The sequence below is a fragment of the Sesamum indicum genome, linkage group LG6 (genome assembly GCF_026168435.1).
Source record: "Sesamum indicum cultivar Baizhima isolate 11 linkage group LG6, ASM2616843v1, whole genome shotgun sequence".
Taxonomy (NCBI): Eukaryota; Viridiplantae; Streptophyta; class Magnoliopsida; order Lamiales; family Pedaliaceae; genus Sesamum; species Sesamum indicum.
The window spans coordinates 2,065,291-2,081,855 of record NC_142662.1 but is presented as its reverse complement, the minus strand read 5'-3'; the positions used below and the strand labels follow the sequence as shown (position 1 = coordinate 2,081,855).

Sequence of the window (16,565 nt, the reverse complement as noted above, 5' to 3'; positions counted from 1 at the left end):
TCCAACTGACACAAGAGGCTTTGTTGGCTCTGATTCGCGATGCTTCTACTCGAGCGATGGCACAAGTCGTGGCCCAATTTGTAGCACAACAACCCATAAACTGCCCCTCCTTCCGTTCGCAGAAATCGAAAATTATGCTCGACTCCCAAAGAGGAGGAGCAAAGCGAGAGGAAAGGAACAACAGAATCTCTCTACCTGAGGTTGCACAGACCCAAGATAAAAACCCCCACAATCGAGAATCATCAACACCTCCACCGCCTAGGGGAGCCGAGGATCCTTATTTTCCATGGGCCATCGCCCCTCATCGGCGAAGCCATTTCTACCCTGCAAGTTTAGTTGAAGCACTTTCAGCGGGCGTCAAAGTATCGAATCTATCATAATACGATGGAATAGGGGACTTGGAAGAATACTTGAACAAATTTTATACTAAAATCGATTAGTACGACTTGAGTGACGCTGCCTATTGCAAGGTCTTCCGCACTAAGCTCTCCAAACATGCTTTAGCGTGGTTCAACCAATCGCCGTTTGGAACTATCTCCAGTCTCAAGCAGTTGACTGAATATTTTTTGCATCACTTCTCCATGAACAAGAAAGTCCCAAAAACGGCCGCATATTTGTTCATCATTCGCCAGAGAGAAAATGAACCATTAAGAGATTACGTTCAAAAGTTTGTGGAGGCAGTGCATGAGGTGCCACATGTCAATCACGAGTTGTTGGCCAACACAATTCAACAACCAGGAAGATTTAAAGAATCTATAGCTGGAAAACCCCCTAGCTTTCTAGGATATTTGCTCATGCGATCACAAAAATATATTAGAATCGAAGAGTCTAATGTTTCGGACACTTCCCTTGGCATCAAGAGGAAAGGTCAAGAAGAGGAAAAGGAATCGAGAATAAGAGGAGCGTAAACATTTACCTCCGACGGGATTCGCGCACTACACCCCGTTGAATACATCTAAGGGGAGATATTAGTTGTGGCGTAACAACAAGGGCTAATCAGTTAATGACCGATAAAGATGAAAGATAACTCCAAGAGACTCAAATTCGATAAGTTGTCATTTTCACCGGGACAAGGGGCACACGACGGAGGAATGTCATCACCTAAAGAATGGGATAGAAAAATTGATCCAGCAAAGGACATTTGAAGGAATATATCAACCACTATCCACAAGGACGTCAATTTGACCGTGGGCCGAATGTGCCAACTCCTTATGACGATAATTATCCCACAGCAGGAGTTATCTCATGACCTCAAAAAGATCAGCAAGCCATGAAGGAGTGACCCTAACTTCACGTAGCGGAAAAAATTATTTTTTGGCTATTCACTTATAATAGGAGAAAACTCGAGTAGCAGCTTAACATATCCTTCTCTCCTTTTGATTTCCCCTAAGACATTGTATTGCGAATTTTAAGTAATGAAGTTAGTTTTCTTGTCGTAGTTCTAACAAACCAAATTAATTTAGACGTAAAGATCCCTGAAGTTTCAAGAGGACTCTAGAGGTAAAAATCGTCATTCCCTGTAGGCAAAAGTCGCTATTGCCCTCGGACCCCATAGACAGAACTTCATTGAGATCCCCGTCAATGATGTTGTCCCAGAAACTTTACATCCCTTTGAAGTTGGTAAGAGACCGACTCCGAGATATGAAGTATCCTTTGAGGCAATGTCCCCTCATAAAAAATATTGGACTCGGAAAATTTTGCTCCCTTCCCTTTCCAAAGTTGGTAAAAACCCAACTTCGGGACATGAGCAAAAACATCCTTTGAGGCAACATCGACGAAAATAAGTCGTAAGAAAACAAAACAACAATTGAATAAGTGCAATGACTACACTTATGAATATGGAATATTGCCGAGTTTAACCCCAAAATATCCGACCAAGTAAGTCGGAAAAAATTCACCCAAGTATAAAATACCGCTGAGTTAATGTTAAAATATCCGACTAAGTGAGTCGGAAGAAATTCATTCCAAGTGATAAATGTCAAATTACATACCAAAATTTTCTATCATATGAGTCTAAAAAAACCACCCCATGAGGCAAATGCCCTTGGTGGTGGAGTGGTCGAGGTTGTCATTTTTCATCCCTTTGACCTGAGTTCAAAATCTGGAGAGCATGACATTGCGCCTTCCCAAAAACTGCAAGCTTAGCCCACCTTTTCTTCGAGCTGGCGAGTCTGAGTCTGCGCCTGGTGGTCGACTCCAACAATTTGGGCCACCTTCAACGATAATATTGGGCTCGGGTAACACATCTTGGACCCATTAACTGTTAAATATTAACCCAAATAGTTATTCAATCTAAGTCAAGGCCCTAGATACTTATTACGTTTTCTTACTTTCGGATAAAATACTACACTAGCATTAGATATTTCATTCAAGAGTGGGGGGCTATAACCCATACAATAAATATATATTATTCATTGATTTAGACCCCCTCATAGATACCCAAAAAATCCTCTCCTAAATCGTATTTTTACTTGGTGTACAATTATATTATAAATAAAATTTCTACTTCATTCTTTCGTTAAAATCACAATCACATCAGTAAAACTGGAGAAATTTTTTTAACTATCGTACGTACCCATCAAATCCCTTCAGCCTGTCGTTTTCTTGTATTTGTTTTATTTTTCCTCTGTATTTATTTGCAGCCACCGAAAGTGATATATTGTATTTAATATGTACTCTGCAATTAAGAGTAATAATAGAATAGTTATAATAGCAACTGTAGGAGGTAAGTTATAGTAACTGTAGGAGGCAAGTTTTTGGATTTCTTTTTTTTTTTTTTTTTGGGGGGGGGGGGGTTATGTTGAAATGGTTATTTATTTATTTAGGTATATCGCTAGTTAAACTCGTGCAAGCTACTCAATGATTTTTTTTTTATTCAAATTATATTTAGTTGAATCAAATTAATTATACGGCAAGTGTATTAAATTTGTCACGTGATTGTTTATTTTATTTGATTTATAGATTAATCATACGATAAATATATTTATATTTATAATATAATTAATTTAGTTTTGACCAACCCCAATTTCAATTAAAAAATTTTTATCCAATTGAAAAAAAGTTGACTGTTATGAAATATTTAACTTGACCACCATAATTTTCCAATATGTCAGGTACATTAAAGTCAATCTCAACCGAATCGATATAGAGGACATCGTCATGCCATAGTACACCGATTATAAAACAACAAATTATACGTCCACTTTGAACTCGTGATATTCAAATGAAAATTTAAAAGTTCAACCGCTCGACCACTATGCTTGTTGTTAGCATTTTGTTAGTTGATTCTTGCTCTCACATTACTGTTTCATGTAGCAAATGGACTGACACTGGCAAATTTCTTGGATGTTTTTTTTTACTATTTTAATAGGTTAAATGCAATTTATCCTTTATGGTATACGGAATGAATAAAATATCTCTTTGTGAAAAAAGAATTAGCAAATTATCCATTTGTGTTTAAAAATATAAAGCAAATTGTCTCCCTATTAATGATTTAGATAAAAGGATAATTTGCTTTATTTTCCAAAACACAAGGTGTAATTTACTATTTTATTTTTAATATTTTTTTTCACTTATTTCTGATATTACAGGGAGTAAAAGCATTTCTCCACTATTGTAATAGGTAATAAAGACATTCCGGAGTTTCAATTGAGGATGTCAACTATAATTGTCGAGATGAGTACACAAAGAAAAGAATCAGTTGTCCTAACTTCTTCACCTTTCTTGCACTATATACAACGTCAAAGATCCATAGACAAAGAAAAGAATCAACTTTCCTAACTTCTTCACCTTTCCTGCACTATATATAACGTCAAAGATCCATACTGATTTTATCTTCTTGTTCAAGATCCATAAATTAACATACAAGCATAACAATCATACCGGTGACGATTGATCGGCCTAGACAGAAACATAACCAAAATAAATGCAACATGACTTATATTTGATGAGCCCGACTGAGATTGTAACGGTGAGATTATTAAGATGTCGACACAGCTGAAATACAGTTACAACGACGTCTCCTAAATGAATGGCTCAGAAGAGAAAAATTAAGCATCCCGAGCATTTACAGGCTTTGTGACCAAGACCATCATGAATACCAGGACCACTTGATGGTTCAAGACCACAAGCGGCATGATGCAGCATGTATGATTGCACGGCATCATGAAAGCACCAGAAATTAAGTTGGACAACACATTAACTGGAGTGGATGCCGGAAGAATATGTTTTTGCTCTTAAAAGCAAGAAATGGATGAATAATACAGAGAGAAAGTGGATTAAGTTAGCTACAGAAACGAACGAAACCTCATCACCGGGCATTGATTAACAAATAGATACGAGGATAGTTGTCAAAGTCACATCACCGGGCAAGTAAGGAAGTATGAGCAATGCAATAAGCTCAGCTTCTCTAATCTTTTTGACACCTCCTAGAACCCATGTTTTTAACATCTCTGCAAAGAAATCACAAATAGCTGAGACATCACCTGCAACATAACGCTAGCATTAACATAATTATCGGGCAGTGTAACTTGTTTCCCGAGTAGCTTCAACTTTCCACCATGCTCCCACCGTGTACCATCAGAAACTCGAAAAGCAAGAGGCCATTCTAGAAGCAAAAAATTGTGAGTTGGTAGCTGTCCTAAGCATTGTAAAAGCTTGAAGCTAGGTAAAGAAGCTGGAACTGCATATAGATTGGAAACTCTCAGGTTTCTCAATTTGTGATATACTGACAATGTTGAGAGAACGATCTTTGATTCTGAAAACATATCACTCAAATGGAAACTCATAACAGCAGCATAGCTATAGGTTGCTCTATCGATTTTATGCATCTTCAATGTGAATATGATAAGAAAGCAATATTTCATTCTAAAATTCATGCTCACACAGACTCAAAGTCAGAATCATGAGGACAAACTAAGCACTACAGTCATCACTAACATAATATATAATCACTACCACCCTCACCTTGGTGTCAAAAGATGCTTAACAAAGCTCATCGGAACATTGTTCGTTTTCTTTCTCTTTGTCGCACTAAGATGGGTCGTTACATAAACCAAAGATAGAGGTGGCAAAGACAGCATAACATAAAAATATCAAAAAATTGATTGTGTAGACCAAAAATGGATCATAAATCCAAATTACAAAGACGGGATACGTTCTGCTAGCTTGTTCGAGGTGGACATTTCTATCCTTTTTCATGCACCTAGCTTCCTGCCAACATTTCTGAAGTCAAGCTAGAAAGACCAACTGCATTCAAGCGCTTCACAGTGATCTTTGAGTCCAAAGATGGATGCTGGTACTTATTTGAAAAATGTTCCTTAATGGTTGAACTTCTGCCAATAAAAGTTGAGTCGAACGCTCTCTAGCGAAGGGAAAATGCAAAATTGCCGGATGGCAAAGTATAGAAGGTCAATCTACTTTGGCAAGCAACCAACACATAGTTCTTGAACAGCGATCATCAGAGTCGTATTTTGTTTTTACTTATTAGCCAAGTAGACATTTCAAAGGACACAAAGCTCCTTGCTTAATTAAAACCACTGGACCTTCTACTCCATCAAACCTTACCTCCATACTGAAAAGATACCACAATTCCAAGGTAAACTCGAATCCCTTGGACTAACTGGAATAAGCTGGAGTTTGTAAGGTGAGGACAAAGATGGACAGAACATTCAAACACTATCAAGCAAAATACACCAAGAAACGACTAACACACTAATCAGTCTGACATTGTTAATATCTTTCGCAACGTAAAGAAAGGACTTCTGCGGCAATGTCTGCTGGCAAGATGATAAATACAAAAAAGTAATCAAGAGGATCGAAATAAGGGTATACACACAAAATATGTGTTATTACGGATCTCACAAACATATACACAAGTCCAAGTTTAGTCTTGCTCTCGATTCCTCACTTGGCAGCATTTTATTACGTTTTCATCTTCTTATTTGTCTATATCCAGGTAAATGCCCATGAAAATGTAAGGAACTAAAGGTGCAGATCATAACCTAAGCAATTACTATGAAAATCATTTCATCACCGATTACATTTTGGTGACTCTAGCAATGTTTCAACGCCATCATCGAAAGTAATAGCGTAATCGTACGAAAAAACATTACAGAGATTAAGCTCAAAACTCGCCACGCTACTAAACAATTCAGGAGGATTTCAATGAATCCAGATAGCATGCGACTTCCCTCAAGGCAAAGATTTTGGATGCCACAATAGGACGACGTCTCTGAGAAACGACCTTGGGATTAAGCGAAGCGATATGGACGACCCATCACACAACGACATGAATCTAGCAGAAAACACACCTAAAGCGACTAGAGGAGCACTCATCCATCTCACCAAGGAGGATTTTCAGAACATTATCTCCACCGCAGTCAAAACAACTTTAGAGCAGAGTGAATCCGGAAGGAACCGACCCGTAGTTACTCCTAGGTGGTTTTTCTTTGTTTTGCCCTCTCGCCCGTGGTCATTTCTTCACCTGGATTCAGCAAAGCCCCTCCCCCCCCCCCCCCCCCCCCCGCTTTAGGTTGTGGAGAGAATTATGGCTTTGACTTCCTTGCTGGATATCCTAAATGAAAGCCCCTATGGCTGTCGGTACCTCATCGATAAAAGACTCCTAGGGCATTTTGCCCTAAGTCCATGGGTGGAGCGCTTGGAGGACTCCTGAGTGTTTTTATTTTTCCTCATGTTTTTTATTTTGCTTTATTTATATCAAATTATAATTTGGGTAATTTCTTTTTGAATCAGATAACATTATGTTTAACAAGTTGATAAGGGATCACACTTCGAGAGCTCAAGTTGGAGGGACCCCTTTTTCTAGTGAGTTCAAAGAAAAACACTGCTTCTCCTACACCTGGTGTCACCCCAGGGTGTTCCTCCAAGAGAACAAAGTTGAGTTCGTTTGTGGCTTCTCCTACTAGTTCCACAAAGCCACCTTCAAGGCCTCCTCCTCTGCCTCCACCTAAGGATGAAAGGGGTGTGTCCCTCAAGTTCTCTCGCTCCTACTCCACTTGCCTGCATACTCATCAATCTTTGGACCAAGAGAGTGGGAGCAATACGCCATTGGTGTCCGAGCTCATGAGATGGGTGCTGTCTACAAGAGACAAGCATTTGTTGTCTTCTTTGTCAAAAGATGAGCCGGAAGGAATAGCCTCCTCATATATGTATGCTTAAGGTATGTTTCATTTAGTTTTCCTTTTTCAAAAAATGTCTTTCTAATACCCTCCTCTTCCTGTTAGGCTGTCTCCGTCTGTGAAGAGCTCTTCTCTCATCCTCCTACCTCTCAAAATAATGCTCAAAAACGAAAACTAGAGGAGAAGGTGGAATACTTAGGTGTAGAGAACACCAAGCGTCAAGAGGACAAGAAGGAGGTAGTTGCCCGTTATCAACAACTAGAGAATGACCTGAGGAAGCTATAAACAGAAGCTCAAAGCCATGAGGAGGCCCTTAAGAAAGCTATGGAGAAGGCCTCCCTCGATTTTCTTGATTCAGCTGACGGCTGACGTTATTTGGAGGGCTATTGGGCGTGCTGCCTCTAGCAATTTAAGAAGTTTGAAGTATATCAAAGCGAGGAAACCGGAATAGCTGGACCCTACTTCGAATATGGCTTTGTGGCATGTAGGGAGTAGTTTGAAACACACGAATACCCTCTAACTAGGAAAGTGTCTTCATTTCTTCATCTTGCAACTACTACGGAGAATGTTCCCTTCACTGGCACTCCCACTCCCGTGGGTAGAGACCTCCATCTTGAATCAGGTTTGCCTTCCTTGCTTTCTTCGGCATGAACTCACACTAACTCTTAGTCTTGGTTTATCTTGAGAAAGTAATTTTTTGTAGAGGATGATTTAGACAACATACTAGGGGAGGTTGAAACCAAAGTGAGGGGTCCCCCCTGAAGGAACAGTTAATTCTGTAGTGGGGGACTCTTGGGAGACGGGGGCCAAAAGCCAAAAAAAAGGGGATGCCCCTGAGGATGCTGATACAAAACCTCCTGAAGCCTCCACTGCTGCCGCCTCTCCAGCCAAAGAAGAGAAGGAAAAAGACCCTACCTAATGGGGAGAAAAAGAAAAGATGTAATTGAACCCCCTCCCCCCCTAAAAAACACATTTTACTTTCCTTGCTCCGTTTTTCCCCCCTAATATAGGGGGATGAAACAATTTCTGAATGTCTTTTTCCAGGCTCGGCCACGCTTTTAGGTCGAGCTATTTTTGACGTGTTTGAATAGAATGGACCTATCAGTTTTCTGCATGCGAGGATGTTTGTTTTTCATTTTGCCTAGATATGCCCTTGCTTGAGCATGGTCTAGAACTAAGGGTGTTCCATGAGGGAAGGGTAGCCTTCTAGGGTTTTTCCAATATTTTCTTGAAACTAAGATTGAAATTTCAATCACAGAATAAGTATATGAGAAAAAAATAAAAGGCATGTGAGGGCTTACTTTTGTTGTCGGATACCTGTTTGTTCATTGCCAGGGCTTAGTCCTATATATTGTTTAGTGCCTCGCCTTATCATGTACATAAAATAGAAAGTCATACCTGATTGTTGTGGGACTCCAGAGAGTGTCAGTTTGTCGTTTTGGTGGTTGACCCCTACTGCCTGTTAATGAAGACGTCCTTCTAAAAGGTTTAATATTTTCAAGATTACTTATTTAGAGGGAGTCCTTCAAGAGGACTCATTATCCATGAAGGAGGTTCTTTCACGTATAGTTCTTCTTAAGGTTATGTACATTCCAGGGTTGTGAAAAGGAGCGCCCTTCAAGATCTTCTATTTTATACACTCCTCGCCCTAACACTGCTGTGATTTTATAGGGTTCTCCCAAGTGGGGTCTAGCTTCTGAATTGGTTTTAGAGTATCCACCCATCGCAGCACCAAATCTCCAACTTGAAAAGTTCGTATTTTCACTCTTCTATTATGGGCATTTATTATGGTATTTTTGTATTCTGTATGCAAATGAAAGTCTTTTTCTCGTAATTCTTCAATGAGATCTAGGTTCTCTTTTAGTTATTTTCCTCGGAGAAGTGTAAAACTCTGTGGGAGGGTACTCCCAATTCTGCCGGGATAATAGCTTCAATCCCACAAAATAACGTGAAGGAACTTTCCCCCGTAGACCCTCGAGGGGTCGTGCAGTATGCCCTTAAGACGCTGGTTAACTCCTTCGTCCAGTTTCCACAAACTCGTTCAAGTCTCCTCTTAATTCCTTATACTAGAATTCGATTAGCGACCACCACTTGTCCATTAGACTGGGGGTGTGCCATCGCTGTGAATCTTTACTTGATATATAAATCTTTGCACCAATATTATATTCTATGTTCTTGAAACTGTGGGCCATTGTCTGAGATTATTTCTCGAGAGAGTCCAAAACGGCATATGATGTTCTTCCATATGAATTTCATCACTTCTGTTTTCATGATATGAGCTAATGGTTTAGCTTCTACCCACTTAGTAGTCAATGACTATTAGAAGGAATTTTCTCTAATCAAGGGCTAGAGGGAAATGTCCTACAATATCTATTCCCCATTTTGCGAAGGGACAAGGCTACAACATGGTTGTGAGGGGTCTTGCAGGTCAATTTATAAGGGGGGAATGCTTGTGGCGTTTCTCACATTTGTTTACCAACTGATGTGCATCTTGTTTCATTGAAGGCTAGAAGTATCCTTCCCGCAATGCTTTATTAGCTAAGACCCATGTCCTTGCATAGGCTCCATAACAACCACTATTTATTTCCTTAAGAATATGTAGTCCATCTTGTTGTGATAAACACCGGAGTAGAAGGTGTGTGAAAGATTTTTTGTAGAGGACCTCTCATTGGAGCAAAAATCGGGAAGCTCGAGCTTTAAGTCTTGTTGTCTCCCACCTGTTATTTGGGAGGCGTCCTTCTTCAAGCCATTGAATAACGGGTGTCCTCCAATCTCCTTAAATGGATATGGCTTGAATATGAATTGGAGATCTTGGTTTGGGGAGGTGTTGTATGGTAATATACATTGCTCGACAATCTTCTAAAACACTAGCTAACTTGGAGAGGCAGTCTACTACGGCATTTTCTTCCCTAGGGATTTGCACTGTTTGAAAGCTCTCAAATGTTGTCTTTAATCTGTTATTTGTTGTAGATATCATGATTTCTTCCTTAGCTTTGTACGAACCCTCCACTTGTTTGACTACTAGTTGCGAATCTAAATAAGCTATTAAATGTCTAACTCCTACTTCATGTGCCATCTTGAGATTACGAGTACTTCATATTCTGCTTCATTGTTGGAAGCCCTAAACCCAAATTTGACGGTGAATTTTGAGTCTTCTCCTTGGGGTGAATGTTTGCTATCTTCACTTGATTTCTTGTGTTTTTCATCAAATCAAACCAGCATACTTGAGTGATTTGGGAGAAATTCAATTACGAAATTTTTAAGATTCATAGAGGGGGAAATGAACAGTTGTTTGATTTGAGGCTGGATTTCACTCACGACTCACTTAAAGTGCATGGATACAATTTTTCCCTTCAATGATAACAGCCACTTAACGGATTCTTCATTCTTTCATTCAAACTTGACAGTGAATGGAGGTTTGAGAATAAGTTGCAAATTTTTATTAAAAGAGTGGGATCAAAACGGAAATAAAAGGTATCATCATTACATGTGTATCATATGACCTGCGTTGTTTTGGAAAAGGATTCTCCAAGAAAATTGGAATAATTACTTGTGTTTCCTTTCCGGCGGCTTCCTAATTGGGACCTTCCTAAATGTAAGCAACACAAGACCAATATAAAATGGGATCCGTCGGGCGGCGAAAAGGGTCACCGGCAAGAAAATTACAGCATACGCCGCGAAGGCGGCATTTTTGAGCTTATTGTTGAGCAAAAAGGAGTGCCCAGCAAAGTATGACACCAACATAGAAACTACAGAGACCACAAGAGATATTGAGCCCAGTAGAAGCCTCATCGGCAGGTACTTGCTGAAGTCTTTCTCCTGGTACCTGGACCCATATCAACAAACTCAGAAATCGGAGAGTTATTCATCTACATCAAATCTACAAGAAAATTTTGAGAGATTTATTTTCTTTTTCCTTTTTTATTTAATTGTCTTGCCTGGAGGTGTGAATCACCAAGAACATCAAGAGTGACGCGACAGAGAAGCATAGCGCAATGACTGAGGAGATGGCGAACACGGTAAAGGCTGGTTTATCTTCCAGGGTTGGGATGCCGCTCTCCGACCTGACTCCGCCGGGAACGGTGGTGGAGCTAGTGAATGCTACGGTTGCAACGAGAGAGGCTAGCACGGAGCAGGACTGGGAGATGCTGCTCAGCCACTTGCCAGCCTCGTTGAGCAGGCTTTCATGGCTTTTGCTGAATATATCCTCTGCGGTTTGGCCTTCATTATTGTATCGGAAAAAGAAGTCGAACGGCATCGACTCCCTCACAAACTAGATAAAGAATTGGCATAAGTTTCAGCAACTGGGGCTAATATTATTCCAATAAATTTTAATTCTTTGCTTACCTCATACCACTTAATTTCCCATTGCATCTGCAATACAGCACCTGGGACGGGCCACGGTCGAATAGTATCTGCCGGCAGCATGGCAGCAAGATGTAAAGCAGTGTTTCCATGGGCGTCCCTTTGGCGGAATATGGCTTCTCTCATTGTTTTCCGGCGGGTTAAGAATGTGTAAAGTTGAGGCTGCCGATTTTCCACTGTAAGCAGAACAATATTCTTCTTCTCAACGTTCATGTCATAGATGGCCACAGGAAAGAGGTCAAGTATCTTTTCCACCATTTCTATTATACCATTCTTTGCGGCGACAAGTATTGGTGTTTCCCCCTTGATTGTGTAGACTTGCGGAGAAGCCTTCTCTAGCAATTTTTCCATGATTTGGATGGACCAGATATGCCTCTGCTTTTCCTGAAACATTTTTATTCTTCTCGCGGATCCTTGTCCCACGATACCAGAAACAAATATCAGCATTTGAGACTAAATTACAAGAAAGAATGTTTGTTTTAGATGCTTGGTTGCTGGCTGATGGTCTGAGGCTTACCCAAGCCAAGGATTACCAGCATCACTTTGGATACAACTTGGAGACAGTGAAAACATCCGAGAGAGTTGGCGGGAAGCAATTGTATTCCTTCATCTTGGGACATGCTTGATCCTTGTGCTGAACAAGATACGTTGTGTAAGACTACTAGTTGCGCATGGATATGATGTTGATGCACAGTTGCTAAAAATCAAAGTAATAGAGTTTATACTGTAAAAAATAAGGTTCTGTCACCTTGTTCATGATCAGATCGCTGTAGCTCTGCATCTGCTTGCTGTCTCTTTGGTCTTAAACAAGCTGCAAAAGAAAACAAGCAGAACATCAACACTGAAATCATCATACACAGATAAGAATACTGAAGAAACGTTTATTCAAAATTAGAAGCGATCAGCAGGTTTACTGCAATTCCGCTACTAAATTCTCAATTAGTAATTATACTTACTCAGCATCCTCATTATACCCCTCAGACAAAGGCTGAAGTTTACGCAGGTCTGGCAGTTGGCCGGATACTTAGCATTTTCTCCATGTCGAATGTCCTGTACCTGGTAACTGGATGGCCGAAGCTCATCAACATATATACCTACAATAAAAATGCCCATTCAGTTGATCTTACAAAGAGATATATCCTGTTGCACTCTGTCTAGCTAAACTACTGTGTAGGAGAAAAGAGAGACTCACAATGATAAATGAGTTTTTGGTAACCTCTGATATCGCTTCCACTTCTGAAGGCATATGGCTTCCTTGCAAGAATATGCAGTGGTGTGCGCCCCTGCTCGTCCACCCAGTTTACAAGCTTCCCATAGTGATGAATTATTTGAAACGCTAGATCTGTGGGAGAGACATAAAAGACTATGAAAGAAGCTCATCCTACGTTTTATCATAGTAAAGACTAACTAATTATTACGAACATGCATGAAAAGCAGTAGTTCGGTAGCTCCGAGTGCTGACCAAAATATTCTCTGGAGATGGCAGAATGGAGAATCGTCTCTCCATTTTTTCTCCTACAATACTCATAACCTTCTCCACTTCTCAACAAGTAATGCAGGCAAAGAAACGCTTCCATTCTGCCATTGAGAGCAGCAAGAAAAAAGGGAGTTTCACCATTCCTGTTTCGTATCCCGATGAGCCGTGAGTCTGTAGATGCCATGAGCTCGCAGATCTTGACGTTGCCCAGAGAGGCCGCAAGATGGAGAGGTGTGTTCCCAAGCTGATTCTGGAATCGCAGGGCTTCGGGGCTGGTACGGATGACAGTTCTTAAAACCAGCTCTGCAAATATGTCGGCATTGCCATCAGAAATAGCTATGTGTAGAGCCGTATCTTCTGATTGGTTGATCTTAGTAAGAAGAGCTTCTGGATGTTGTTGGTATATGTTGGCAACTTCTTCCCAGTTGCCCTGAATCACATTCCGCATCAGCCTTGTCACCATATCATCCAGGTATGAGGAATTCATTTCTGTGTTTGCTGTGTCGTTAGATAGATGGGAGTTGTTGAGCACACCAAATCTTTCTATTACTATATAATACTTTCGTGGGAGTGTTTACAATTGTTTTAGGATAATACTTTTATCATTTAATGATATTGGCAATGAAAATATTTTTTTTAGAAAAAGAAGTTATATGGCAAAATATTTTAAATTTAATTTTTTCTACTTCTCATTGTTTTTTGGAAGTATTTTCAGTTTTTGGTTTCATTAGAATTTAACTTTATATATTATCTAATTTATTTCCAAAAGCAAAAGCTCCCATAAGTACCGTGCAACAAAGGTTGGAGTTTGGTTGGACATTTATTTAGCATTTGTTGCACTTTTACCCATCAACAAGCAAAGCATATAGTTAGCATATATATATATATATTAGGAAAAGGTTTGATTACGATACTTCAATTATATGACATATTAATTTATTGAAATAATTGGGAGCTATCAAATGAAAAGTACAATTTCATTACATTAATATTATTTTGTTCGACTCATATATAATAGATACTCGGTCGATTAACACGATGTGAACTTTGCCTTATTTTTTCGTCTGAGGGGATGCAAGAGAATTACAATCTAAACATGTACTGAATACAAAAGACAACAATGATTATTCTCTTTCTATATTCTTTTCATTGATAATCAAGACACGTATATTATTGATTTGGGTTGGAAGATTATGGTGATATTTGGATCGTTTAATTTAGAGGTGTTTGAAATTTAAGAAAACAAACAGATCGTTAAGTTTAGTGGGAATTATCCAATTAAGATCATCAGAATACTTGAATTAGTGGGATGTGAAATCAAGAGAAAAATGGTGTAAATATTCTCTTTGAAAAATAACGTACCTTAACCAAAATAGTTATAGGATATATATATGTCCAAATGTCTACATTTGTATGGATAGACATATCTTGATCTCAGCTTTTCGAGCATTTGTTATCAACAGTTGTGGTTTCAGATTGCCTGATCGGATCGGATTAAGTGCGACTCCATCCAATTTAAAAATGGGGGGATCCTTAATATTTTGTTTGGGCGTTGTTTTACGTCTTGTCCTTTTGAAATCCCCTCACACTAGAACCCTGTCATTACTCCCTCCACTTGTCATTACTCCCTCCACTTCTGTTATTCTCTTATATACTTATTCTGAAGTCATTCACACTTAGAGAAGTCCAAGCATTGTCTTTTTTAGGGTTCTAAGCTACCTGCTCGATTTTAAATATACATAATAAATACATATGATAAATATATTTATAAATTATAAAATATAAAATAATTATTTACAAAATAATAAAATTAAACCCCTGCCCTTACCCGTCGGTCACCTTATAGGGGGAGCGACAACAATCTGGGAGACCATGATGGTATTTCCTCTGGGCGATCCTCCACCAACAATCACGATCGCGCATGGGTGGATTTGAGCGTCTGCCGCAGTTTTTTTCCCTTAAATTTTATTTTTTGATTTTAATTAAAAAATTTAAGAAAATAAATTTATATTTTTTGAATTTAAATGTAATTGAAAGAAAGTATATATTTCATTTAAATACGTAAAATTATAATTTACATCTATATACTATTTCTAGTAAATAATATAATTTATTTAAGTATATTTAAATTAATTAATAATTTAATTTAGTTAATAGTATATCATTATTATAAATAATTAACATTGTGTATAAATTTTTGTATTGTGATATTTAATTTAACTTTTTTATTTAAATTATAAATATTAATTTTTTTATATTTTTTGTATTTTAATTTAAATAAATATATTAAGGATAAAATTATTTATTTTTTAGAAGCATAAAAAAGAAAACCACAAAAACAATCTCAAAACAAAAAAATAAACATGTGTGATTTTATAAGTCAAGAAGGGTATATTAGTCATTTTAAATTCAAAAAGGGGTCAAAATCTTCCAAAAATCAATCCATTTCGCATTAAGGGGGCGTGAAATCCACCTTCTTTTAGTTTCTAATGAAAGGAGGGCTTTATGCCAGATTTTTTAAATCACAAGGACCTTTTAGCTTATTTTTAAAATATATGGGGGGTTTTCACTAATTTAGATTTGAGGCGTGAACAAGACACGTTCTTTTTTAAAGTGATAATTGCCCCACTATAAATTGCTACTGGATTGATATGATAATTCAATTCTAGGATACAATAAACCCCAAAGTTTGCGGATAGTAATTCCGAACACTTCTATCAAGAATAAACATAAAATTTGTATATGTGAAAACACAGTTCATGGATAATATATGCATTTGACACTTAGTATTTATAGGTATTTTGAACCTTTTTTGAAATCATTGCAATGCTTAAATTGCAAATTGATTCACAATCATTGCAATGTTTTGCAGAAAAGCTGCTTTCTTCTTTCAACCATTGCAATGGTTGACATTATGCAGAAAAGATGCATAACTTTATAAAAGAAAAGTTACAGCCATATTTCTTTCATTTTCTGATGGAAAATTTATAATTCAATTTTTACAAGTTACATAAAAATTAATTTAAAAAATAAATAAATAAAATTATTTATTTCATTTCAAGAACGAGCACATGCCAAGCGCCAAGCCCCGAGTGTATATATATAGATTTATTTATTTTTATCTTGTTCAAATTTTTTTAAATTTATTTGATGTTTCAATATAGGAGGTATTTTTACTAGATATTTTTATTTACAAGCTATTTCCATCAATATATATATATATATATTAACTTTGACTAATAAAAATTATGTCAATATTTTATTTTAAATAATTTTATCTTTTCCACTTTAAATAAAAAAATTATAATGCTCTATTAATGTTTAAATATTTTATAAGATATTTTAAAGAGTTTTGTAATTTCGTCAGCTTTATATTGTGCCCGAACTCCTTTGCTCCGGATAATGTTGATTAACACCGTTACACCACCATGTCCAAAGCTTGGACGTTCTTTCGGACAAAGACAAAATCCCATGACATTTTACTAGAGGCCTGTTGGACCTAAGTTCATTATAAATTATATCTATCATTTTTTACTTTTAATTTTGTTTAATAATTTAGTTTTTTTATTAATTAAAATTTATCG

General features: G+C 37.8%; 1 protein-coding gene and 1 long non-coding RNA gene across 3 annotated transcripts; one reads left to right on the top strand and one right to left on the bottom strand.

Moving 5' to 3' along the window:
- The first annotated feature begins 5,839 nt into the window (after window positions 1-5,839).
- LOC148787633 (uncharacterized) lies at window positions 5,840-8,254 on the top strand. 2 transcript variants are annotated; one of them, XR_016065752.1, is made up of 3 exons: window positions 5,840-7,169; window positions 7,245-7,761; window positions 7,843-8,254. It is a non-coding gene; the product is annotated as an uncharacterized LOC148787633 (long non-coding RNA). The 2 variants fall into 2 exon arrangements; XR_016065751.1 differs by having other exon boundaries at window positions 5,840-7,180.
- Window positions 8,255-10,531: 2,277 nt separating this feature from the next.
- On the bottom strand, window positions 10,532-13,641 carry LOC105165364 (uncharacterized). The gene is made up of 8 exons (XM_011084345.3): window positions 12,967-13,641; window positions 12,697-12,846; window positions 12,461-12,598; window positions 12,253-12,315; window positions 12,022-12,138; window positions 11,487-11,917; window positions 11,078-11,412; window positions 10,532-10,965 (listed from the first exon to the last, which is right to left on the bottom strand). Exons 1-8 carry the CDS (start codon window positions 13,466-13,468, stop codon window positions 10,686-10,688), a joined length of 2,016 nt encoding a protein of 671 aa, XP_011082647.1. The 5' UTR covers window positions 13,469-13,641; the 3' UTR covers window positions 10,532-10,685.
- Window positions 13,642-16,565: the final 2,924 nt, after the last annotated feature.

Bases quoted from the DNA above. Each gene is read 5' to 3' on its own strand.
- LOC105165364 (XM_011084345.3), bottom strand. From the start codon at position 13,468: ATGAATTCCTCATACCTGGATGATATGGTGACAAGGCTGATGCGGAAT. The intron at 12,139-12,252 runs GTGACAGAACCT...TATCTTGTTCAG, and splicing joins GCGATCTGATCATGAACAAG to CACAAGGATCAAGCATGTCC. The intron at 10,966-11,077 runs GCAAGACAATTA...ATATGGGTCCAG, and splicing joins TTGGTGATTCACACCTCCAG to GTACCAGGAGAAAGACTTCA.